The 23,283-nt window shown below is 69.2% G+C and overlaps 6 protein-coding genes across 7 annotated transcripts; 3 read left to right on the top strand and 3 right to left on the bottom strand.

Moving 5' to 3' along the window:
* Window positions 1–182: 182 nt before the first annotated feature.
* Window positions 183–2,826, bottom strand: SMTNL1 (smoothelin like 1). The gene is made up of 7 exons (XM_059848141.1): window positions 2,155–2,826; window positions 1,754–1,958; window positions 1,563–1,596; window positions 1,328–1,468; window positions 722–824; window positions 497–648; window positions 183–417 (listed from the first exon to the last, which is right to left on the bottom strand). The coding sequence occupies exons 1-7, from the start codon at window positions 2,824–2,826 to the stop codon at window positions 273–275; spliced, it is 1,452 nt and encodes a 483-aa protein (XP_059704124.1). The 3' UTR covers window positions 183–272.
* Window positions 2,827–4,062: 1,236 nt separating this feature from the next.
* On the top strand, window positions 4,063–6,138 carry TIMM10 (translocase of inner mitochondrial membrane 10). The gene is made up of 2 exons (XM_059848676.1): window positions 4,063–4,297; window positions 4,794–6,138. The coding sequence occupies exons 1-2, from the start codon at window positions 4,227–4,229 to the stop codon at window positions 4,993–4,995; spliced, it is 273 nt and encodes a 90-aa protein (XP_059704659.1). The 5' UTR covers window positions 4,063–4,226; the 3' UTR covers window positions 4,996–6,138.
* Window positions 6,139–6,310: 172 nt separating this feature from the next.
* Window positions 6,311–10,190, bottom strand: RTN4RL2 (reticulon 4 receptor like 2). The gene is made up of 5 exons (XM_059848140.1): window positions 9,662–10,190; window positions 9,445–9,558; window positions 8,848–9,111; window positions 7,452–7,939; window positions 6,311–7,048 (listed from the first exon to the last, which is right to left on the bottom strand). Exons 1-5 carry the CDS (start codon window positions 10,188–10,190, stop codon window positions 6,311–6,313), a joined length of 2,133 nt encoding a protein of 710 aa, XP_059704123.1.
* Window positions 10,191–12,333: 2,143 nt separating this feature from the next.
* Window positions 12,334–18,876, top strand: SLC43A3 (solute carrier family 43 member 3). Its single transcript, XM_059848672.1, has 13 exons — window positions 12,334–12,438; window positions 14,860–15,107; window positions 15,456–15,585; window positions 15,730–15,776; window positions 15,860–15,936; window positions 16,033–16,125; window positions 16,324–16,463; window positions 16,598–16,704; window positions 17,121–17,279; window positions 17,356–17,469; window positions 17,699–17,885; window positions 18,123–18,246; window positions 18,636–18,876. Exons 2-13 carry the CDS (start codon window positions 14,921–14,923, stop codon window positions 18,789–18,791), a joined length of 1,521 nt encoding a protein of 506 aa, XP_059704655.1. The 5' UTR covers window positions 12,334–12,438; window positions 14,860–14,920; the 3' UTR covers window positions 18,792–18,876.
* A 66-nt stretch (window positions 18,877–18,942) lies between these two features.
* Window positions 18,943–20,481, bottom strand: LOC132328657 (proteoglycan 3-like). Of its 2 annotated transcripts, none has more exons than XM_059848673.1 (5): window positions 20,202–20,481; window positions 19,926–20,017; window positions 19,659–19,793; window positions 19,326–19,440; window positions 18,943–19,059 (listed from the first exon to the last, which is right to left on the bottom strand). In XM_059848673.1, the coding sequence occupies exons 1-5, from the start codon at window positions 20,260–20,262 to the stop codon at window positions 19,001–19,003; spliced, it is 462 nt and encodes a 153-aa protein (XP_059704656.1). In that variant the 5' UTR covers window positions 20,263–20,481; the 3' UTR covers window positions 18,943–19,000. The 2 variants fall into 2 exon arrangements, with proteins under 2 accessions (XP_059704656.1, XP_059704657.1); XM_059848674.1 differs by having other exon boundaries at window positions 19,326–19,437; window positions 20,202–20,474.
* Window positions 20,482–21,707: 1,226 nt separating this feature from the next.
* Window positions 21,708–23,166, top strand: PRG2 (proteoglycan 2, pro eosinophil major basic protein). Its single transcript, XM_059848675.1, has 5 exons — window positions 21,708–22,009; window positions 22,095–22,273; window positions 22,353–22,487; window positions 22,787–22,898; window positions 23,108–23,166. The coding sequence occupies exons 1-5, from the start codon at window positions 21,949–21,951 to the stop codon at window positions 23,164–23,166; spliced, it is 546 nt and encodes a 181-aa protein (XP_059704658.1). The 5' UTR covers window positions 21,708–21,948.
* Window positions 23,167–23,283: the final 117 nt, after the last annotated feature.

The following is a 23,283-nucleotide window of genomic DNA, read 5'->3' as shown; positions in this document are numbered from 1 at the left end:
TCTGGCTCCGTGGTGCCACACTGGGAGGGTGGGGGGCTCCGGGAGTTGCTGCCCCCCACGTGCCAGCCCTGAGGGATGTCACCCTCCTGGTGGCAGAGCCAGGGCTGTGCCCCAACCTGGTGACAGTGCTCAGACCCTCACTTGGTGCCAGCGTTCCTCCCTCCAGAGACGAGACCACCACCGCCTGGAACCACGGCCTTTACTGCTGGGGGACAGAGCAGGGGACGAGGAGGGGGATGGCACAGCTGGGGGGCTGTGGGGGACCCTCCCTCTCAGCGCTTCTTGGTCTTGACGAGCCCCTTGGCCACCAGGCAGCGGTACAGCTCCTGCACGTACGTGTACACGCACTTGGCGTCGGGCACCGGCAGCCGCACCATGTCCTCCACCTCCAGCAGGGGGGCACAGCCCGCCCGCTCCCTGCGGGAAGGGACACAGCGGTCACCGGGGCCGGAGGTGGCCGGGGGGGCACCGAGGGGCCGGCGCTGCGCTCACGCACTCGGCGGTGGCGAAGGCCAGAGCGAAGTTGTCCCGGCGGGCGTTGGGCTCCAGGGCGGCGAAGTCGAAGGCGTCGGGGAAGAAGCTGTGCAGGAGGGCGCAGAAAGCCAGGCCGCTGCCCCAGCTCCCCGAGAAGTTCTGCACGTCCACGTGCTGTGCAGACAGGGGGGTCAGGCCACCCCCGGGTCCCCCAGCGGACCCTCCCACCGCCCCCGCCTGCACTCACCGGGTACCCGCGGGTGCGGGCGCGGCACCACTCCAGCAGCATCGTCTTGACCGTGGCGGCGCCCCCTGAGCGCCGCAGGTGTGGGGCTGGGCCCTTGGCAGCCCTGGGGGAACCCGGGCTGTGGGATCCCCCAAGCCCCCGTCCCTCATAGGGACCCCAGCCCCTCTGTGACCCCATTGCCCCGTGGCTCTGGGCCCCCAATGCCCTACTGCCCCATGGTCACACAGCCCCCACCGTCCCACCCCCCCCACTGCTCTATGGACCCCCTCCATTCCTCCCTGTACCCCTCATCCCATACCCACACCCCTCTGTCCCATACCCTCCCTCATTGCCCCATGTCCCCCCTGGACCACCATTGCCGCACAGAGCCCCAGTTCCCCAGTGACCCCATTGCCCTGTGCCCCCCAACAACCCCACTGTCCCATGCCCCTGCCATGCCCCCCAATTTCCCCTGTACCTCCCATTCCCTCATGGCCTTCCAACAGCCCCACTACTCCATGACCCATCCAGCCCACTGTCCCTGGCTGTCCTGTAGCCCCCCCAAGACCCCGGGTCCCCCGCTCCCTCAATGACCCTCCTGTCCCCCACGGGGCCAGGCCCCCTCACCCTCCAAACTTCTCCAGGATGGCGCTGCGCCCCTGTGCCCGACTCCCCACTCGTGGCCGTCCCCTGGCCTCCTCCAGCCTCAGCTTCTGTCCCGCTGCACCGGAGGCTGCCTTGTCCCGTGTCCCCCCCGCTGGAGCACCCCTGCAGGCACACACGGGTGGGACAGCCATGAGCAGGGGGCTGTGGGGTGCCATCCCTGCCGTGGGGTACTGGGGTGCCACCTGTGGGGACACACCTCTTGCTGCCCCCCGTGTCCTCGGTGGTGCCAGCTGCAAGGAGAAAGGAGGGGTCAGAGGGCTGGAAGAGGGCACCCACACCCCCCCGGGCACCCCTGGGGCTCAAGGTCCTTTCCCTTGGGGAGGATGGACACTGTGGGGCAGCAGTGACCCCAGAACACTCGGGTGCCATTGCCCAAATGGCTCTTACCTGTGGGGGATGCTGGAGATGCTGGGGACATTGGGGACATAGGGGACGAGGGAGATGTAGGGGACATGGGGGATGTAGGGGACATGGGGGATGTAGGGGACATGGGGGACGTAGGGGATGTGGGGCTGGTGGCCCCCTCTGGGGACGAGCAGGGAGGGAACTCAGGCCACAGCTCGTCATCCTCGTCCTGAAGCCAAGTGGGTTCCTGTAAGGAACAGGCAGGGTGGCACTGCCAGCACGGTCAGTGTCACTCACACAATGTCCCTGGCACTGTCATCCTGGCCCTGGCACTCTCACCCTGCCCCAGTAAAGCCACCCCTGTCCCCATCCGTACCGCAGCTGTCCTCCGCACCGCCTCCTGCCCTGGCTGTGCCGCCACCTTCCTTCCAACCTCTCCTCACCTGTCGGCGCTGGGAGTTGCCAGCTGCTGCCGGCGCCGCTTTTCCCTCGGTACCCTCCTCGGTACCCCCTCCGGTGCCCCCGGCTGTCCCTGCCTCGGCATCGCCAGCACCATCCCCGGCCTCACGGGCATCGCCCCCGGCACCCCTGGGCGCTTCTGCCCCGCCATCCCCGGCAGCCTCTCCGCCCGCGCAACCCCCTGAGCCCCCCGTACCCTCCCCTTCCCCCCCCGTGTTCTTCCCTTCACCCCCCGTGTCCCCCCCATCGCCCCCCGCTTCCCGAGCCTCCGCCCCAACCCGGGGAGTCGTCGCCTCCCCGCTGCCCTCCCCCTGCCCCGCGGCGGGGTCAGAGGGGGTGTCCGGGGTGGGGCTACCGCGGGTGGGGGTGCCGGGGCTCGGGGTGTCGGTGGTGGGGGTGCCGAAGGTCGGGGTGTCCGAGGTGGGGGTGCCGGGGGTCGGGGTGTCCGAGGTGGGGGTGCCGGGGGTGGGGGTGCTCGCGGTGGGGGGGTCCGAGGCGGGGGTGCTCGCGGTGGGGGTTGTCGAAGTGGGGGTCTCCGAGGTGGGGGTTTCAGCGTCTCCCAGAGCCTCCATGTTGCTGCGGTCACTGCTGCAGGGGCACAGGGCTGTCACTGGGGTTCCCCCCGATGACGCCGTGAGCTTGCCCGTGGCCCCCATAGCCCCCCAGCCCGGCTAACCCCCCTCCTGCCCCTGTCCTCATGCCCTCCCCCAGCCCTGCCACTCCTACGCTGGGCACCCCAGTTGCCGCACTCCGGCCCCCCCCATGCCCCATCTCGGCACCCCAACAGCACAGCCCGGTCCCCTCACGTCTTCCTGCAGCCCCCCAAGCCCCAAACCAACCCCCCCATTGCCCTCACGCCCCATGTTAGCCCCCTGTGCTCCCTCCTGTCCCCATGTCCCCCCCCCGAGCACCCAGATCCCATCCCGGCCCCGCCATGTCCCCCTCCCGGCCCCACATGTCTTCTCCCTGCCCTCCTGTTCCCACTGCCGGCCCCCCATATCCCCTTCCCGGTCTCCCTTGCTGCCCTCCGGTGCTCCTCCCCGGTGCCCCCCAGCCCGCACCGTCCCGGCCGCGCCCGTTCCACCCCCGCCTCGCGTAGCCCCGCTGCTCCCGGAGCCTCCCGGACCCCTCGGCCCTTACCCTCCGGCTGCTCCCGCTCCGCCGCCCCTGCTGCGCCCCGGCCCCCCCGCCCGGCGCTATTTTTACCCGGCGGGGGCAGGTGCCGCCTTCACTCACCGCCCACCCGCGGGGCACGCGTGGGGCCGGGCCGGACACCCGGGCACGGCTGGGGAGAGGGAACGCGCCGACAGCCCCAGCCGGACAGCGGCGACACCCCAAAGCAGCCCACGGGGAGGGGACCGAACCGTGCCGTGCGACCCGAGGGGCACAGGGGACATGGACACCCTGGGCAGGCACAGGGAGACTTGGGGGTCACAGGCACACAGGCGAGGTGGGGAAGGCAGACACGCGGGTGTGTTCGGGGGACACAACGGGGACACGGGCGGAACAGATTCCCGGGGGGCAATGGGGGACACAGACACCTGGGGACACAGGTCACACCGGGACAGCCCGGGCAAGACGGCGGGACACAGGAGGACCCCGGGAGACGAGGAACAGGGGACACAGAAGAAGGGACCCGAAGCCCCCCGGCCATGCCCGGGTGAGGTCCCGACGATGGCCACGCCCTCTTCGGCCTGATCACGCCCCCTTTCCGTGACCCCGCCCCCTGCGGGGCAAAGGCCGGGCAGAGCGCGCGCTCCGCCGCACCCCTCCCGCCGCTCGGCCGCCGCCACGCCCCTTTCGTGAGACCAATCACAGACCGAGGCGCACCCCTGGTCCCTCCTTCTCCTGCACGCGATTGGTCAGCGCCGGCCGTGGGGCGGGGCGGCTGCGCGGGTGGGCGGAAGCGCGGCGCCCACGTGGTTCCTGCAGGGAGCCGCCGCCGGGTCCCGAACCGACCGGGACCGTGGGGGTCCAACGGGGCGGATCCGAGCGGGGTCGGGCCTAGAGGGACCGTGATAGGGACCGGGACAAAGCGGGGCCGGTGCTGGCCGCCATGGATCCGCTGCGGGCTCAGCAGCTGGCGGCCGAGCTGGAGGTTGAGATGATGGCCGACATGTACAACCGGTGAGGCCCGCCGGGAGAGAGCACTGGGGGCGTTGGGCTACGAGGGGGTGTCCGTGGCTTGGGGGACACTAGTGGGTGTCAGAGGCAGTGGGGGACCCTTGGGTTGTAGATGAGTGTGTGGGGACCTAGGAGACACCCGGGAAATGGGGAGGGGAACCGGAGATGCCCGAGGATGGGGGACGGTGAGGGGTCCTAGGGGTGCCCGTGTGGCGATGACGGGGGATACTAGGCTTGTTGGGGTGCAGAGGCCGGGGTCCCGCTCGGTGATGATGCGGGTGCAGGAGGCGTTGGGGTGCAGGGGCTGGAGGTGCCGGGGATGGCGATAACGGGGGGTGCCGAGGTGCGGGGCTGGGTTTCGGGGTGGTGATGGGGTTCAGGAGATGTTGGGGTGCGGGATCGGGGTCCCGGGGGTGGCGATGGTGGGGTACAGGGTGTGCTGGGGTGCGGTGCCCGGTCCCGGCCGGCGCGGGGCTCAGGCGCGGTGTGGTCCGTGCAGGATGACCCAGGCGTGCCACCGCAAGTGCGTCCCCCCGTTCTACAAGGAGTCGGAGCTGTCCAAAGGGGAATGCGTGTGCCTGGATCGCTGCGTGGCCAAGTACCTGGAGGTGCACGAGCGGATGGGCAAGAAGTTGACGGAGCTGTCGCTGCAGGACGAGGAGCTGCTCAAGCGAATGCAGCAGGGCAGCGGCACCGCCTGAGCCCCCACCCATCACCCCAATAAACCTGGGCGTCTGCTGTGCTCCCCTCGCCCCCCAAACCCACCCTGTGGCCGTGTGTTGGGGTACGTGGTGCCCATGGTTGCTGCTGGGAGCCCCCCTTGTACCCAGCTGCCACGTGCTGTGTCCTTGTGGGGGGCACCCCGGGTGCCCCCCCCGGCTGGGCCCAGCCCATGTAATCCCCTGGATTAGGCAGAGCTGGGCTGAGCCCCTTGTAATCCCCAGTGGGGTGGGACAGGGCTCAGCCCCTCCCTGTCTGTCTGTGCTGGGGGTCACCAGAGGGGACTGCCTAGGGGCCCTGCACAGGGACACAGCCCCCGAGGGGCAGGGCACAGGGACACCCTCGCAGGGACACTCCCAGAACACCCAGCCCTGTCTGAGGATGCACAGATGGGATCACGTGGGGACAACCCAGGGACACCTCTGCCTGAGCAAAGACCACTTGGGGACAGCCAGAGACCACGGGGGAGGGGGCATGGTGACACCCACGTGGGACCAGTCTGCACACACACAGACAGACACCCCACACACCCCTGGGGACACTTAGAGGGAACAAGGGACCCGGGGGACACGGACACCCAGCGAGTTACACCCGCTGAGGGACACCCCACACTGTGTGAGGGACACCTGCCAAGGGGCATCCCTGGGATGACACACACCCAGAGGGACAGCGGGCAGGGGCCGGGCTCTGTCCCTGCGCCCGCAGCCCGGCAGTGTGTGCTCCATCCGTGTGCTCCATCCGTGTGCCGGCGCCTGCGGGAAGTGGGTCAGGCTGTGCAGGGCGCGGGTGACAGCGCGGAGGTGGCTCTGCACCCCGCGGCTCCCGTGACACCCGCCAGCACTCTGCCAGGGGTGCGGGGTGTCGGCGTCACGGCGGCCTGCGTGTCACCGGCCCCGCGGTGGCGCCGGGGCGTGCGGCGCGTGTCGGGGGTCTGGGTCCCGCAGGGGGTGTCCGTCCGTCCGTCCCCCCCGCGGCGCCCTGCACGCCTCGCTGCCCTGCCACCCGCCGCTTCCATCAATATTTCAGGAGCGGCAGGCGGTGACCTGAATCGACAGTGGCCCACCCACAGCAGCCAGGCCCCGCTCTCCCAAAATAAGACCATTTTTAATAAATAATTTCCCACCTTTTGGTTCCTGTTGGGGGTTTTTCCCGCTCAGGATGGGAGGGGACCCCCTTCTGCATCCTGCTGCCCCCCCCTCCGCTGGCTGTTCCCCACAGTTCTTGAGGCCTCCCCTGGGGAGAAGGGGGGCACGGGCGCCCCGAGGAGCCGGGACCCCCGGGGGCGCCGAGGGGGGCTCAGAGTCGGGGCAGGATCAGAGCCAGGAGGGGCAGGAGGGCGGGGGGCCGGTGGGGCGCGGCGGCGGCCATGGGGGCACAGGGGTCGTGGGGGCAGCTGGCGTCCTCGGGGGGCCCGCGGGAGTCACGGGACGGGGGGGGCGGCCGGGGCTGGGGTCCCCGCAGGTCGTGGGGGGGCAGCCCGTCGCGGTAGAAGGCGGAGGGCGGCGCGGCCGGGAGGGTGCCGGGGCGACCCAGCGCCCGCCCCGGGGTGCCCATCACCGCCACCCCGTTGCCACCGTTGCCATCTTCCATGTCCTCGTCGTCGTCGTCGTCCTCGGGGCAGGCGTCGAAGTCGCGGGGGCGGAGGTGGCGCAGGTCGGTGCCGCGGCGGTGCGGGGGGCTGGCGCACGGCACCGGGGAGCTGGAGACACGCGTGCGGCGGAACCAGGCCCAGAGCGGGCGCGCACGGCAGTCGCAGGCCCAGGGGTTGGCGTTGAGGCGCAGGAACTGGAGCGAGGGCAGCGCGGCCAGCGGGTCCCCGGGCAGGGCCACCAGGCTGTTGTTGAACAGGTAGAGGATGGTGAGGCGCGCCAGCCCCCCGAAGGCGCGGCGGTGGATGGCTGCCAGCCGGTTGGCGTGCAGCAGCAGGCGGTCCAGGCTCGACAGCCCCCGGAAGACGCCCTCCGACAGCGCCCGCAGCCGGTTGCCGTGCAGGAAGAGGTGGCTCAGGTTGGCCAGGTCGGCAAAGAGGTCGTCCTGCGGGCAATGGGAGAGGAGTGGGCGTGGGGTGGGGGCCCACTGTGCTCTTCTGTGGCCCTGCCTGGTGGGCATCACCTGGAGAGCCGCTGGTGTGGGCCCCACAGAGCCCGCCCTGCCATGGGGCTTAGTCCTGCCAGCATCGCCCGACACCCTCTCCTGTGTCCCTGCTCCACGAGCATCGTGCAAGATCTTGTCCCGTGTCCCTGACATGCTGGTGTCACCCATGGTCCTGCCCCACGGCCATCACCCCACTCCCTCAGCATCTCCTGTCCCTGCCTCACATCCTGGCCGTGTCAGCACTACCGTGTCCCACATCCTGTCTCCATGGCTTGTCACCCATCACCCTGCCCAGTCCCACCTCTGTGCCCTGGAGGCATCGCCCAGCCCCCTGCTCACCCACCTGGAGGTAGAGCAGCCCGTTCTCCTGCAGGTAGAGGTACTGGAGGCTGCGGAGGCCGCGGAAGATGCCGCTGGGCAGGTTGGCCAGCCGGCACCGGTACAGGTGCAGGGCCTGGAGGCGGTGGAGGCCGTGGAAGGTGTCGGGGGCCAGGACGCGGAGGTGCGGGTTGTCACCCAGGTCGAGCTCCTCCAGGGCGGGCAGGTGGCGGAAGGTGCCCGGCTGGATGGAGGAGATGTTGTTGGAGTAGAGCCAGAGGGTGACGGTGCTGGGCCCGAAGGTGCCCGCCCGCAGCGCCCCGATGACGTTGTTCTGCAGGAAGAGGCGGCGGGCGCCGGGCGGGAGCCCCGCGGGCACCGAGGAGAAGTTGTTGGCCTGGCAGCTGACGGTGGGCGGCGAGACGTAGCAGGTGCAGAGCGCGGGGCAGGCGGGAGCCCCGCCGGGCACCCACACCAGCGCCGCCAGCAGCAGCAGGGCCGCCGGGCGCCCGCCTGAGGGCACAGCGGGGCGTCAGCGCGGGGCACCGCGCTCCCCGACCCCCGCGCCGCCGCCGCCCGCCCCCCGCAGCCCCCCGGCCACCGCAGCCCACAGAGCTGTGCCCTCCCGGGGCCGTGCCCACCCGCCTGGCCGTGGCACTCCAGGGACGTCCCGGGGCCCACAGACGGCTCTAGGAGCCCCCCAGGGCCGTGCCCACCCCATCGAGCCGTGGTTCCTTAGGAGAGTCCCAAGGTCCTGATCGTTCCATAGGGTTGGGCACCCCAAGGAGGCCCCCAGGACTGAACCCACCCTTAGGGCAGCGGTTGCCCAGGAGAACCCCAAGGTCATGACAACCCCTAGGGCTGGGCACTCCTAGAAGCCCTCCAAAGCCATGCCAGCTCCATAGGGCCACGGTTCCCCAGGAGAACGCCAAGGTCATCACCACCCTGTAGGGCTGGACACCCAGAGGGAGGGGACGGTGCCCACCCTCAGGGCAATGGCCCCCAGGAGGCCCGTGAGTTCCATGTCTCCCCAGGCACCCTGCAAGGCCATGCCCACCCACACGGCCATGGTCCCCACAGGAGATCCCTTGGACCACAAACCGCGAGGAGAATCCCAAGGTCATGACACCCCGTAGCACTGAGTGCCCTTTGCAGCCCCCAGACCCACATCAGCCCATAGGACTGTGGTCCCCAGAGACCCCCCAGGGCTGTGCTGCTGCACAGCACCAAGGCTGGGCACCCCAAAAAGGGGCTGTCCACCTGCGACCTTCTGGGGCTGCTCCTGCTACTGGGGCTGCGCCCCAGGGACCCCCAAAGCCCCCTGACCACCCCTGCCGTGGCCACACTCCCGCGGGACCGTGCCCGCCCCACGGTGCACCAGAACCCCTCACAGGGTCACAGACCCCTGGGACCCCCCTCACCCCAGTCTGGGGGGGGGTCCGTGCCCCCTCCCCAAACGGGGCGGTGCCACGTGCGCGCGTGCCGCGGCCACGTGTGGGGCGGGGCACGCGTGGGCGCGGGCTGACGACACGCGCCGCCGCTCCGGGTGTTCAGCATCCCCCCCTTCTCCCCCCCCCCACCCGTGTCCATCCCCCCCCTCAGGCTGCAACCCGAGAGCTTCATCCATAATTCAGCCCGGCGGCCTGGATCCACGCCCGGGGATGCGTGGATGCGCCCAGTCGCCGCTACCGGGGGAGGGGAGAGGAAGGAGGGGGGCGGTGGGACCCTCCGGTGCACCGGAGGTCACACCGGAGATGCACCGAGGGGTCCCACCGCCCCCTTCCCTCCCTTCCCCTCTGCCGGTGCTCCGCGAGTTGGGGGGGTACCCACCCCCCACCCACCCACGGAGGCGTCCGGCGCATCTGCTCAGCGCCGCCCCCCTCCCCCGGCGCCCCGTGCCGGCGTGCGCCCCCCACCCGCGTCCCATCTGTCACTCCCCCACGCCGCGGGCTGACTCAGTTGGGAGCTGAAGTCACCGGTTCTCAGCTTCCCCCCCCCCGGGTGCTAAACCCCCCCACCCCGGTAGTTGCGGGTACCCCACAGACCCGCGGCATCCACCCGCGGCGTGACCCGGGCGCTCCCGGCTCCCCGCGGTGCCCACACGGGGAACTGTGGGGCGTTTCCACGCCGGGCTGGGGGCCCAAGGGTGGCACCGCGTACCCCCTGAGTCGTGGGGCACACCCCGCTGGGGATCGTGGGGTACCCGCACACAGGCTGGGGGTCTTGGGGCGGCACCGGGTACCCCGTGGATCGTGGAGCGCCCGGAAGCCGGGCTACGCACGCCGGTGCTGCACAGGGCGTGCCGGGGTTCGTGGGGCACCCCCACGCTGCCCCGGGGGGCCGGGGATAGCAGCGAGTACCCACGTGTCATGGGGTACTCCCACGCCGGGCTGGAGGTCCCGGGGTGGCACCGGCCACCCCGGGGGTCGTGAGACAGCCACACCTCGGGCTGGGCTGGCAGCAGGCACCTCGTGGGTCGCGGGGCACCCTCGCGCCGGGCAGCCGGGGGTCGCGGGTAACTCAACGTGGGGTGCCCCGGGACTGCGCCCCCGCGCCGGGCCGCGAGTTCCGGGGCGGCCCCGGGGTCCCCGCGCACCGGGGGCTCCCCACTCACCCCGGGGCGCCCGCACCCCGAGCGCCGCGGGGCGCCCCGAGCCGGGACCGAGGTCTCCGGGTGGCACCCCAGGGTCCACCCGACACCCGTGGGACCCCGCCCGACCCCGCGCCTACCTGGGGGCAGGTCCCGAGCCGTGGGGGGCCGCATGGCGGGGCGGCCGCTCAGGCGCTGCCCACCCGCGGGGTCATGGCCGGTGCCGGGGGGGGCTGCTCGCCCCCTTCGCCCCCGCCGCGCCGCCGGGAGCAGCAGCCGCCGCCGCCCCGGGGCATGGCACGGGTGGGCTCGGGCTCGGGCACGGGTGGGCTCGGCGCGGCGCTGCCCGCGGCTCCGTGGGGCTGAGCCCTCCCCGCGCCGCGCCTTATCCCGGGGCGGCCGCTCCGCCCCCCGCGCCGGCCCCGCCGTTTAACCCTTCCCGGGCTGGCCCGCCCCAGGCGGGACACGGGTGGGCACAGGGACTCCCGGCGGGGATGGCGGGGACGGCGGGGGACGCGCTGCGGGCGCCCTCGGGGGCCACGCCCTGCGGGACTCAGGAGGGGACCCCCAACGGGGACACGGGGGTGTGATGGGCTCCCCCCACAGGGAAAGGGCGCGGGGGTCGCGTGGGGAGCTGTGAGCGCGGGACACGGAGAGTGGTCTCCGTCCGTCCGTCCGTCCGTCCGTCCGTCCCTCCCTCCCTCCCTCTCTCCCTCCCTCCCTCTGTCCCACGATCCCTGCACCGGCGCCGGGCTTTGGTGCCCTCATGGACGGCGGGACCCCGCGGGGGCTGTCCCCGGGGTGGGTGCGGCGGGGCCGGGAGCCCCGCACCCAGCGAGCCGCCGGGAGGGCGCGGGGGGCGGTGGTCCGCACCCACGCGGGACCACGGCGCTGTTCGCGGTGCCGGACCGGCGCTGTCCGTGGTGCCACCGCGGCGCCGCCTGGCCCGGGGCAGAGCGGGTGGCAGCGGTGCAGGATGCACCGGCCCCGCGCCGGTGCCGCGCGTGGGGGGACACGCGTGGCCGCGCGGGCTGCGGCGGCACCGGCACCGGCTGGCACCGGCGCGTGTTTGCGGCGCCGTCTCCGGCGAGCGAAATGCCACAAGCTGGTGCGGCGGCAGCCGTGGGAGGGGGCGTAGGCGGCGCGGGGCTGACTCAGGGGCCGCCATCCGCTCCCCCCGCCCGTGCCCCCAGCCCGACCGCGGAGCCCCCGGCCGGACAGCGCCGATCTGCGCCGGGGAGGGGAAGCCCGCCCGGGGGGCTGCGGGTGCTGGTGCCCACCCGCTGGAGAGCTGGGACAGGGTGGGTAGGGAGGGGACGGACGGACGGATGGACGGTGGAGGATAGATGGAAGGAGGGGACAGATGGGTGGACTGAGAGGTGGAGGATGGATTGATGGACAGGTGGACAGAAGGAGAGAAGGACAGATGGACAGATAGATGCACGGAGAACATCTGGAGATGGGGTGGACGAATGGAGAGATGGGTGAGGGATGGGGAGGACAGACAGATGGACAGGTGGAGGGAAGGGCAGGTAATGGGCAGCTGGATGGTTGTGGGACAGATGGATAGGATGGATAGAGTTGTGATTGGAGAAGGACAGATGGACAGGTGACAGACCGATGATGGACAGATGGATGGGTGACAGACAGATGGATGGGTGATGGACAGATGGACGGGTGATGAACAAACAGAAGGGCAGCTGGCAGAGCAGATGAGAAGCTGCAGCAGTGGGGACAGGTGGGGACAGACCGGGTGGCTGCAAGCACTGGTGGATGGACAGAGGGACAGAGGAGAGGATGTGGAGGGGAGGGTGACAGGAGGGACAGCAGTGTCGGGGCGGGGCGAAGGCAGGGGGTGGGGGACCAGGGACAGCCAGGGGACATAGCACAACACAGAGGGGTGGCATGGGAATGGCTCTGGGATGGCACAGCGGTAGTGGCCCAGGGATAGCCCAAGGGTAGTCCTGGGGTGTCCAGGAATGGCCTAAGGGGTGACCCAAGCATCACTGAGAACTGGCCCAAGAGTGACCAGAAGGGCGACCCGAGGGTGGCCCGAGAGTGGCGCCACCGTGGGCGCACCTTGGGAGCGGGCGGCAGGTAAAGTGTCACACCTGGACAGGCCGAGGGCCCACCCGCGGGGGGAGGAACGGCGGGGAAGGGCTCCGTGCCGGGACGGCCCCTCCTGGGCGGACCCACGGGTGACCGGGGCCGCTCCACCGAGGCCGCCTCCCGCGCCCCCCCGAACGGCCGGGCCCGGGGGCGGGGCCCGGCCAGGCCCGGCAGCTCCGCTCTGCTCCGCCCGCGGTGGGGGGGGGGGCCGGGAGGGGCCGCGGCACCGGAGGCACCGAGAGCACCGAGAGCACAGGGAGCGCCGGGGCGGGGAGAGCCCGGTCCCCTCCCCGCCGGGCCGGGCGGGAGGCGGGTGAGCGGCGCGGGGATGCGGCAGGAGGAGCCGCGGGGCGTGGAGGGGCCCGGATGGACACGGAGCGGCGGCGGGAGGGGGTTGTGACCAGGACGGGAGCTTGCGGAAGAGGGGGGACCGAGGGCCCTGGCCCCGCGGTCTGCCGGGCTGGGCTCGGCGTGGTGGCGGTGCGGGTGGCCGGGGTGGCCAGGCTGGCCGGGGCGGTGCCGGGGGTACGTGTGGCGGAGCCGCGTCGGCCCCGGGGCCGTGGGGGGGGCTCGGGGGGCCGGCACGGCGGAGCCCCACGGCTGCCCAGCCCCGGGACACGCGTGTGTCCCCCCCGCCACACGTGTGCGGGCCAAGTCCCCGCGGCCGGGGCTGCCCCTGCTCCGGAGGCCGCGGACAGTGCCCGCCCCAGGACACCGCGTCCCTCAGGGGCAGCGGGGTGGGGAGGGGCACCCAGCCGTAGGGCAGCCCCCGGAGGTCCTGTGACCCCGCCTGCCCCTTCACGGCCGGGGGGAGCTGGGGGGACACAGCAGGGACAGAGGGGACAGATCACTGATGCTGCGAACCCCGACCCGAGGCGGAGCCTCCTGCTCCCTCGTGGGGGGCTCACCAGCATGTGGGGGTCTCACCGGTATGGGGGGGGGGGTCTCACCGGTATGGAGGGGTCACTGCTGAGGGGACACACCCGTGTGGCTGGCAGGGACAGCATGTCCAGGACACCCCAGTCAGGCCCAGTGGCTGGCACCCTTAGTGAGTGGCTCGGGGTGCCCCAGGCAGTGACCCCCACATGTCAGGGAGCCCCGGTGCCCCCACCTGCTGTCACAGCCCCTGCCTGTACTATTTTTAGCCCCCTGAGTGGCTAAGAACAGTACAGGTCCCCCCCCCCCGAGCCGGCCCCCCCGGCTCTGTGCAGGTTAATCTGTAGCTGCTGGTCACTATAATGACGCTCATTACCCTCATTACAGCGGGCAGGGCAGCGGGACAGCGACAGACCCTGGGCAGTGACACGGTGACAGGGGCAGCAAGGCCAGGCTGTGTGTGGCTGAGGGAGGTGGGGAGACACGGAGGACAGTGAGCTGGGGGTGATGTGGCCTTGGTGCCCTTGGCACCCAGCTGTGGGTCACGGGGGAGTCCGAGCTGCTTTGTGGGGTGACCTGTTGTCAGCCCCAGCATGGTGACAGCCCCCAGGGCAGCGCAGTGCTTGGGGTAACAGTGTCCCCAGGAGACATGTCACGGTCCCCAGCAGTGTGAGGGGATTTCTGGGGACATGACAGGATCCCCCAGGGGGTGGCAGGGTCCCAGAGATGTGACAGTGTCCCTGAGGGCTGTGCCAGGGTCCCCAAGGGAGGGCCTCAGGGCCTGTGCTGGGGCCCTGGGGGGTGTGTCACTGTCCCTGCAGTGTGCCTGTGTCCCTGTGCCAGCACCTCCAGGGATTGTCCCAGTTTCCCAAGCACTGTGCCAGGCCCCAGGGGGGAGGGTGTGTTGGTGTCCCTGAGGGGCTGCCAATGTCCCCAGGGGCTGTGCCAGCATCACCAGGAAGAGTGCCAGTTTCCCAAGGGCCGTGCCAGGTCCCCAGCTGGGTGCTGGTGTCCCTGGGGTGAGGTGTGTTGTTGTGGTGTCCCCAGTGCTCACACCAAGGTGTGCAGCAGTGTGCCAGTGTCCCCAGGCTTGTGTCAGGTCCCCTGGGGTTGCTGGTGTCCCTTGGAGGATGTTGGTGTTCCCAGGGGCGTGTCACCAGAGCACGCACCAGGGTGCCTAGCAGTGTGCCAGTGTCCCCAGGGTTGTGCCAGGTCCTGGGCCAGGCTGGCTCGGGGCAAGAGGGACAGCACAGGGGGGTCCTGGCACAGTGAGGGGACTGAGCCCCCATCGGGGGGCCCAAGGTACTATCAGGGGGCCCAAGGCACTATCGGGGACCGGCAGCCTGGGGGACCTGAATGTGCTCCCGGGAGTTAGGGGGGAGTCACTGGGGGTGTGGAGATGTGTCCCAGCCACATTGCTGGGGGTCAGACTGCAGGGCAGCAGTGAAGATGACAGTGACAACAGGAGGGCCTGGCCTCGTGCAGGTGGGTGAGGGGTGCAGGATGGGAATCAGCAGGCACGGTGCAGGTGTGCATACCTGCAAACCTGAGTGTGTGCTTATAAAATGTGTGTGTGTGCCCCTGCAAATGTGTGTGTGTGTCTGTCAACAGCTGTCTGCCACATGTCACCAGCTGTCCCCAGGTGTGTGAGCTCCAGCTGCTGCAGGGCCCTGACCTGCGCCCTGGCATATGGCAGCCAGGTGCCAGCCACTGTGGCCAGGGACAGGGGGCAGAGCTGGGGCCACGGTGCCCTTTGCCCAGCTGGCCTCGTGCTTCCATGTGCCCCTGTGCACCCAGGTGTCCCCGTGCCCCCGGTGGGTGCCAGCACGGTGTGATGCCTGGCCCTTGTCACCCACAGGCTTGGCGAAGACGCCCCAGGCTGGTGCCAGGCCGGGCCCGTGGCCGCCTGGGCTGGGGCCATGGCGGGGGGCGCGGGGCTGGCCAAGCGCCTGGGGACGCTCCTGTCAGGGCTGCTGGAGTGCGGCGCCTTCTGCGGCATCATCTTCGGCTGGGCCTCCCTCGTCTTCGTCCTCAAGGACCTGGGCTACTTCGAGGGGCTGTGCCAGCCCTCCACCACCCCCAGCCCCAACCTCACCCTGGGGTCTGGTATGGACCCCCCCGTGTCCCCATGGTCCTCTGATTCGTGATCCCGCTCTCCCGCTGCCCCTAGCTGTCCCATGTCCCCACTCTTCCTGTGCCTTTGTCTTTGCTGTCTGCGGTGTCCTGATGCCCTGCAGTGCTCTGTGTCCCTGCTGTCTCCAAGCTCATGTGCCTACTGTCCCCCAGTCCATGTCTCCAGTACCATCATGTCCGTGGTGTCCCCACATGCCCAGTGTCCCCTGCATCTCTGCTGACCTGTGTCCCCGGGTGCCTGCGTCCCCACACCCATGGTATTCCCAGTGTCCCCATGCCCATGTCTCCATGTCCCCATGCCCCACTTATGGCCGTTCCCAGACTGCAGTGGGCAGGATGAGCAGTTCTCCCTGGTCTTCACCATTGGCTCCTTCATGAACAACTTCATGACCTTCCCCATGGGCGTCGTCTTCGACCGCTTCGGCACCACGGCTGCGCGCCTCATTGCCATGTGAGCCCTGCGCCAGGGGACACGGGGGACACGGCTGGGGGCTGCTGAGAATGGGGGTTATTGGGGTGGCCTGGCTTCCAAAGGGCTGGGGGAGGGGAATCACCTGTGATTCCTGTCTCCACGTGTCACCACTGTCCTCTTTAGCTCCCTCTACACTGGCGGGACCCTGCTCGTCGCCTTTTCCACCCCAGGTGAGACCCTGTGGCCAGGGGGTCCCCAGCCCTGGGGGGACCTCTTTGGTAACCCCTGTCCCCACTGACCCCTGTGTCCCCAGAGCTGGCGGTGCTGCTCTTCCCGGCCATGTCCATGCTGTCGGTGGGTGGCATCCTCCTCATCCTCACCAACATGCAGGTGGGTTCCCCCTGCACCCTGACACCCATGTGGTGGCAGGACACCCTGCATGGCGTGGGAGGGCTCTGATGGCACACAGGGGTCTCTTGGTGCCAGGTGGGAAACCTGTTCGGGAACTACCGCTCCATCATCATCACCCTCTACAACGGGGCCTTCGACTCCTCCTCTGCCATCTTCCTCATCGTCAAGGTGGGTGCGAGGGACATGGCAGTGGCGGCAGGGGAGGACAGAGCTGGGAACAGCTGGCTCACATCTACGGATGTATTGGGGACACAGTGTGGGACACAGATGAGTCACTGCTGGGGCCGCATATAGGGACACACCTAAGGCCTGAGCAGGTGGCCACTGGCAGTCTGTCTCTGTCCCTGACTCCGTCCTTGTCCCCAGCTGCTGTACGAGCACGGGCTGTCCCTGCGGGCCATGTTCCTCTTCCTGGCAGCCTGCAGTGCCTGGCACCTCCTGCGCACCCTCTTCTTGATGCCGCGCAGCCGCATCCCCTACCCGCTGCCCCCCGACTACGATTACGGGTATGGGGGGTGCCTGTGCTCTGGGGAGAGGAGGGCTGGGGGGGCTAGGTCCCACCCTGCGGGCAGCGGGTCCTGTCCCCTGGGCAGGTCCAGCCCCGGCAGGTGGACGCGGGGTGACACAGGCTCTGCCGCAGGCTGCAGTGCCGGCGGCGTTCCCGCTCCTACCGAGCCCACAAGGACAAGCAAACCCCGGGAGAGGCCGGACCCGAGGAGACGCCCCTGGAACCCCCCGTAGCTCGAGGTGTCGGAGTGGGAATCTGCTTAGTGGGGTGGGGCTTATATTTGGGGGAGGGGCTGGATCGGGTGGGCGTGACTACATCTGACTGTGGGCAGTGCCATGTAAATAAGGGGTGTGACCTGGGGGCGTGGCTGTGCATGGCCTGGTTGGAGGGCATCATGCATATGCAAATAGATTGGTGTGGCCTTTTGGTGGGTGGGCGTGGCTGCTGATGGGGCGGCTGGAGGACTGCGAGAATATGCAAATGAGGAAGTGCTGGGTGTGGCAGTGTATGGGCGTGGTCAAAGGGTGGGCACGGTGACATACAAAATGGGCAGGGTCATAACGGTGGCTGTGAGGCCCCAGCGGGTGGCAGGGACAAGGTGTGGGTGTGGCCGGGGGGGTGTGTCTGTATATGCCCCACCCTGACACCTGCACAGGTGGGGACGCCCCCGGGACACCGTTCCGGGCCTGCGCCTGCTCGTGGCTCTTCGCCTGGCACGTGGCCTGGCTCTCGGTGATGCAGCTGCGCCACTACCTCTTCATCGGCACCCTCAACCCGCAGCTCGAGCACCTTGCACACGGAGACCACGCCCTGGGTAAGGCATGGCGGCGGGGGGGACACGGCGGGGACCCCGGGGCCGGCCCCGCCCGCCTGACGCTGTCCCCCCACAGTGAGCACGTACACCAACGCCTTCGCCTTCACCCAGCTCTGCGGGGTGCTCTGTGCCCCCTGGAACGGCCTCATCCTCGACCGGCACAAGCGGGGGAAGGGCCCCCACCCCGAGGGTAACTGAGCCCCCAGCCCATGCCCCGCGGGTAATTGACCCCCACGGCCCTTCACCCCAAGCAGAAGCACTCCTTGGCCCCACACTATGGGGGTAACACCCCTCCCCGTCCTGTGCTCCCTGTCCCCTGTGTCCTCATTGCTGCCACCACCACTGTGCCCGAGCCCACGGCACCTGGAGAAGGGACACGGGAGGGCCGTGTCCCCATGCCGTGACCCCCGTGCCCACAGGGATCCTGGCCGCGCTGGCAGACCTGCGGTCGGCGGTGCTGTCACTGGTGGTGACGGTGGCGCTGTGCCTGCTGTTCTCCGTGTTTGCCGCCGTGCCTGTCCTGCCCGCCCAGTTCGGCACCTTCGTGCTGCAGGTCATCAGCCGCTCCTTCCTGTACGGCGGCAACGCCGCCTTCCTGGCCATCGCGTGAGTGCGTGGGGACAGCCACGGGGGACGCAGGGCTCAGGGTGGCAGGGCATGGAGACACCGTCGTTGTGGGTGTGGCAGGGGACAGACAGGGTGGCATGGTCAGCATGGGGTGGCAGGGGATGGCAGTGGCACTGGAGGGTGGCAGGTGACACTGTGGAGGTGTCGGGACGGGGTACTGGGGTGGGGCTGTCAGGGTGCCAGGAGATGCCCGTTGGTGACATGGGTACCCGGCAGGTTTCCTCCGCAGCACTTCGGGAAGCTCTATGGGCTGGCCATGGCACTGTCAGCGCTGGTAGCCCTGCTGCAGTATCCCTGTGTTGCCCTGGTGCAGGGGCCGCTCCAGGGGGACCCCTTCTATGTGAGTGTGCCCCTTCAGTGAGGGCTGGGGGGCTGCTCCACGGGGAAACGGAGGTCCTGCCCTGGGAGGGAAGGGAGCTTGCCACATGGGGAAATGGGGGTCTCATCCCTTGAGACAATGGGGATCCTGGCCCTTCTCATGGGAAAATGGAGGTCCCGCCCCATGGGGAAATGGGGATGCTGCCCCGGGAGGGATGGAGTCCTTCCCCCAGGAGTGGTGGGATCTTATGCCATGAGAAATGGGGGTCCTGCATCCCTCTCTGTCCCCAGAGAGGGATGGGTGTCCTGCTCCTGGGGAAATGGAGGTTAGGCCCCAAGAGTCCTGGCCTAACACTGGGGATGGGTGGATGGCCCCCCCAGACCCCTGCCCTGACACTCTTCCCTCCACAGATGAACTTGGGGCTCATCACCGTGGTGCTGGTGGCCTTTGTCAGCCCCGTGGTGGTGGCCCGCGAGTGCCAGCGGCGAGCCAAGGAGCTGGGCATGGCTGGCACCCCCCTGGCAGCCCCCCCCAGCACTGAGATCAACGCTGAGACCCCACACTGAGCCCCACACCCAGAACACCATTTTTGTACCAGCCTGGGGGTGCTGTGCCAGTGGGGTGGGGATAATAAACATCGCTGCTCCCTCCGCTCGCTGTGCTGCCCCCTTGAGCCCCCAGCCCCGTCCCCAGGCCCCTGGTGCACACAGACACGGCTCAGGACACCTCTGCTTTACTGGGAAAGGAACTGGGCTGCCATGGCAGTGCCAGGAGCTCAGTACTGGCAGATGAAGGGGCGCAGCTGGAAGCAGAAGCGGCTTCGCCAGAGCCCATCTGGGGACAAGGACAGTGTCAGGGCCACGGGTGGTTCCCAGGGCCCCTCAGTACCCTGCAACCACTTCCAGTGCCCCCTATTTCCCCCCTTGGCTCCCCCCGTGCCCTGTAACCCTTCCCGGTGCCCCTCCCAGTGCCCTCGGTGCTCCTCTCAGCTCACCCAGTGCCCTGTAGCCCCCTCCCCACAGTGCCTCCAATGCCCCAGCAGCCTGTGCTCCCCTCCCCAGCACCCCTCAAGCCTGGACACAGTTGCTGGGTGACCTTACCTCGGATGCTGAGAGTGGTGCAGGTGGTGACAATGTGGAAGGGGTGGGTGGGTGCCCAGTTCGCGTAGTTCCAGGGGCTGGAGTCCTCCCAGTAGGACTCCCACTGCCCTGCCTGCTGTGCCAACACCTCAGTCCCCAGGGAGAGACCCCACCACCCCTACCCACTCCCTCAACCCCAAAAACCAGCCCCAGCAACCAATAGCCAGCCCCTCATGCCTCAAAACCCAGCCTCCAGCCCCAGGCTCATCCCCCACAAAGCAACCCCAGCCTCTCACCCCGCAAAGCAGCCCCCAGCACCCCTTTGGCAGCCCCTTGTCCCCGGAGTCCCCTCACCCTGCAGCTGGTGACAGCTCCAATCCAGGGTGCAATGATGATGCGGTAGGTTCGTGCCAGTTTCTGCAGCTCCTGGTTGCGGGCAGCGCTGTGCACGGAGGCCAGCTGGCCCCGGTACACGTCCTGGCAGTAGCGCTGGGGGACGGGCACGGGCTGGCACCAGGCACCCACCTGTGCTCATGGGCACGTCCCGGCAGTGCTGCCGTGGCACGGGTGTGGCCTGGCATCCTGGTACACTCCACGCCCCCTGTGCCCATGTCCCCTTACCTGGGCACCCGAGTAGGTGTGCAGCTTCTTCACCACGGCATAGTACAGCTGGGCGGTGTCACCAGCGGGGACCCCCTGGGGCTGGCGGGGGGCTGCAGGGCACAGCAGGGGAAGGGTTGGTACCGGGGTCCCTCTGCCACCCACTGCCATCCCCAGGCATGTGGCACTGGTGGTGTGGGCATGGCACTGGGGTGGCAGGGACTGAGGGTGTCCCCAGGGTGTCCCTGGGAGCGGGCAGGGGTGTGGGGGCCCTCAGTGGGGCAGGGGGACACTCACCAGGGTGGCTGGCAGGGACAGTGCCCAGCAGGGCGAGAGCGAGCAGCAGGCATGGCCACATGGCACTGGGACACACAGGGACACTGGGGACACCACCAGCACCCTCTGGAGATGCCACAGCTCAGTCACCCTGTCACCCCCCACCACGGTCCAGATCCCCTCTGCCACCCTTGGTAACAATCTGTTCTCTCTGTGGCCCTTCTGCCATCCCCCATGTCCCCACTGTCCTACTGCCACCCCCAGTTCCACCTTGTGTCCCTCACCCCATCCTGCCCCTCTGTGCCCCATATCCCCACTGTCCCTCCACCATCCCCTGTGCCACTCCCATGTACTCCTGGCATCTTAGAGACCCCCATGTCCCCCAGTACCCTTGTCCCAGCCTCAGGGATGCCCACCCCTGGTTCCCACCCCAGCAGCCAGGGGCTGAGCCCACTCTGATGTCCCTCTCCCTGTCCCCATCCCCGCTCCTCACCTAGGGTCTCGGGGGCTCTGCCCGTTGTCCCCCTTATAGGGGGGACAAAGCCACATGTCACCACCACAGCCTTGCGCCACCCAGCCTGGCCCTGGGGGACACCATGGGGACATTGGGGTGAAACTGGGGGGGAGGGAGTCCTTGCCCGCAGTGGGACACACATGGCCCCCAGGGAGGGGGGGCTGTAGGCTGGGGGGTGCCCAAGGCAGAGGGTGGGTGCTGGGGGGTGCAGGGGTGGGGGCTGCTCCAGTTTGAGGGGTGCAAGGCGGGTGTATGGGGTGGGGGTGCTGGAGGTGCTGAGGGGATGTTGGGGCGCTGATACCATCTCCCGCCAGCCATGCTTGCCCAAGGGCCATTTCCTTTCCAACGGCCGTGGCCCCCTGGGTCCGGCCTGGCCGTTTGCCCACAGATCCCCTTGAGCCCCCCCCTAAATCTCCCATTCCCCTGACCAGCCCTCTGGCCCACAGCTGAGCACTCACAGCCCCCCTCCGAGGACTCTGCAGCCCAATCCTTATCTCCATGCCCTGTGCACCCCTGCACCCCAACCCCTTCAGCCCCTGTACCCCAACCTCCCTGAGCCCCTGCACTGTCAACCTGCCCCCCAAACTCCCACAATCCCCTCCCCACACCCTGCACCCCAAACCCCACAGCACCTCCCCTGGACCAAGCACACCCCAGGCTGTGGCACTGGCTGGGCAGGGTGCTGGCAGAGCCCTCCTGGGGTTTCCCCCACCATGTCCCCAACAGTTGGTGGTTGGGGATGTCACAAGGCTGTGGTTGGGGGCATGTGTCCCTGTCACCAATATAAGGGCGGCAGTGGGCATAGCTCCCCAAGACCCAGGTGAGGAGCGGAGACAGGGACACGTGAATGGGCTCAGCTCTCAGCTGACAGGGTTGGGGGTTCCTGAGTCTGGCACTGGGGGGGCTCTGGGTGCCAGGGGTGAAGGCAGCATGGTGGGGGACAGAATGGCACAGGATGCCCAGGGGAGGGAGTGACCCAAGGGTGGGAAGTGAAGAACTGGGCACATGGTGGGCACAAGGAGGGCTGGGGTCTGTGAGGGTGGCACTGGGGGTGGCAGAGGGGACAGGGCACCGTGTGGCACTGGGGATGGCAGAGGGACAGGGGGGATGTGGGGGGGTTTTGAGGGGACATGGGGAGGACAGGGTGATGCTGGGGGTGGCAGAGGGCCCATGGGGTGTCCCCAGGGTGGCCAAGAGTGATGGCGCTCTGGGATCTCCCAAGGGTGCTAGTGGTGTCCCCAGTGTCCCTGTGCCATGCGGCCCTGCCTGCTGATTGCCCTGGCCCTGCTGGGCACAGTTCCCGTCAGCCGCTCCGGTGAGTGCCCCCCACACCCCCACCTGCCCATAGGGACACCCTGGGGACATCCCTGATCCCAGGGTGACCCAGCCAGCATCCCCAGCTCTTGCCAGCCCTGCAGTGGAGGATGAGGAGGATGTGACAGAGCTGGAGATGCCCGAGGAGTACAGCGGGTGCCGGGGGGCCAGTGACAAGCAGGCACCCGGTGTCCCCAGCATGCCAGGCACCGCCACCTGCCACTACGTCATCAGCACCAGCTACCGCACCTTCCGCCGTGCGCAGGTGGGATGGGGTGGGGTGGGTTGGGAGGGGAGTCGGGGTGGGCACACCGGTGCCCCCCATGACAGCCGTGTCCCTGCAGTGCATCTGTGCCCGGCGCTTCCACGGGCGCTTGGCCTCGATCCACGATTCCCGCACCAACACTTTCCTGCTGCTCCTGGCACGCCGGCACACCAATGCCGGCCTGGTCTGGATCGGTGCCGTCAGCCAGCCCGCAGTAAGGACCCCACCATGCACCCCCCACCCTGGCCTCGGGGCACCCTGTCTCCTCCCAGTGTCCCCAGTGCCCACCCCAGGTGTCCCAGCCCCGCACCACGATTCCCAGTGCACAACCTGGGTTCCTTGATCCCGTTCGCAGTGCTCTCAGTGCCCACCAAGAGAGCTACAACTCCACCCTAGTGCCCACCTGGGTGCTCCAGCCTTGTCCCAGTATCCCTAATGCCCATCCTGGATGTCCCATTCCCATCCCACTGTCTCCCAGTGCTGGGGGTCCCCACAGCCTTTCTCCCCTGGCAGATCCCATTCCCGAATTGTCACTGGACCGACCGGAGCCCCTGGAACTACAGCCGGTGGGTGCGCGGGCACCCCCTGCCCGGCCGCCGCTTCTGCACCGCTCTCTGCACCAACAGTCAGTGGGGGCTCCATGGAGGGGTCCAGGGGGGCGCTTGCCTAGCCCCTGCCCATGATGGGGGGAGGGTGCTGAGGGGCTCGGGATGGGGAGGTGACACTGGGGGGCTGTTATAAGGTACCTGGGGGACTATCCCTGGGGCTGGAGGGGGTCCCTGGGGGTGGGGGTGCTGGTGGACCATGGGCTGATCCCCCCTCTTCTCTCCCCAGATGGGCTCTGGAGGAGCGTGCACTGCAAGAGGAAGCTGCCCTTCATCTGCGAGATATGAGGGGCTCAGCCCCCTTGCGTGCCCCCAGGCCTCCCCTACTGCTGTTCCCCTACAGGGGGCTTCACCCCCTCCCTCAGAGTACAATAAAGTCTTGGTGTCAGCACCCACTTGGTGTTT

This window comes from Haemorhous mexicanus, chromosome 6 (assembly GCF_027477595.1).
Source record: "Haemorhous mexicanus isolate bHaeMex1 chromosome 6, bHaeMex1.pri, whole genome shotgun sequence".
Taxonomy (NCBI): Eukaryota; Metazoa; Chordata; class Aves; order Passeriformes; family Fringillidae; genus Haemorhous; species Haemorhous mexicanus.
The sequence above is the reverse complement of the archived record's forward strand: the minus strand, read 5'-3'. Positions and strand labels throughout refer to the sequence as shown.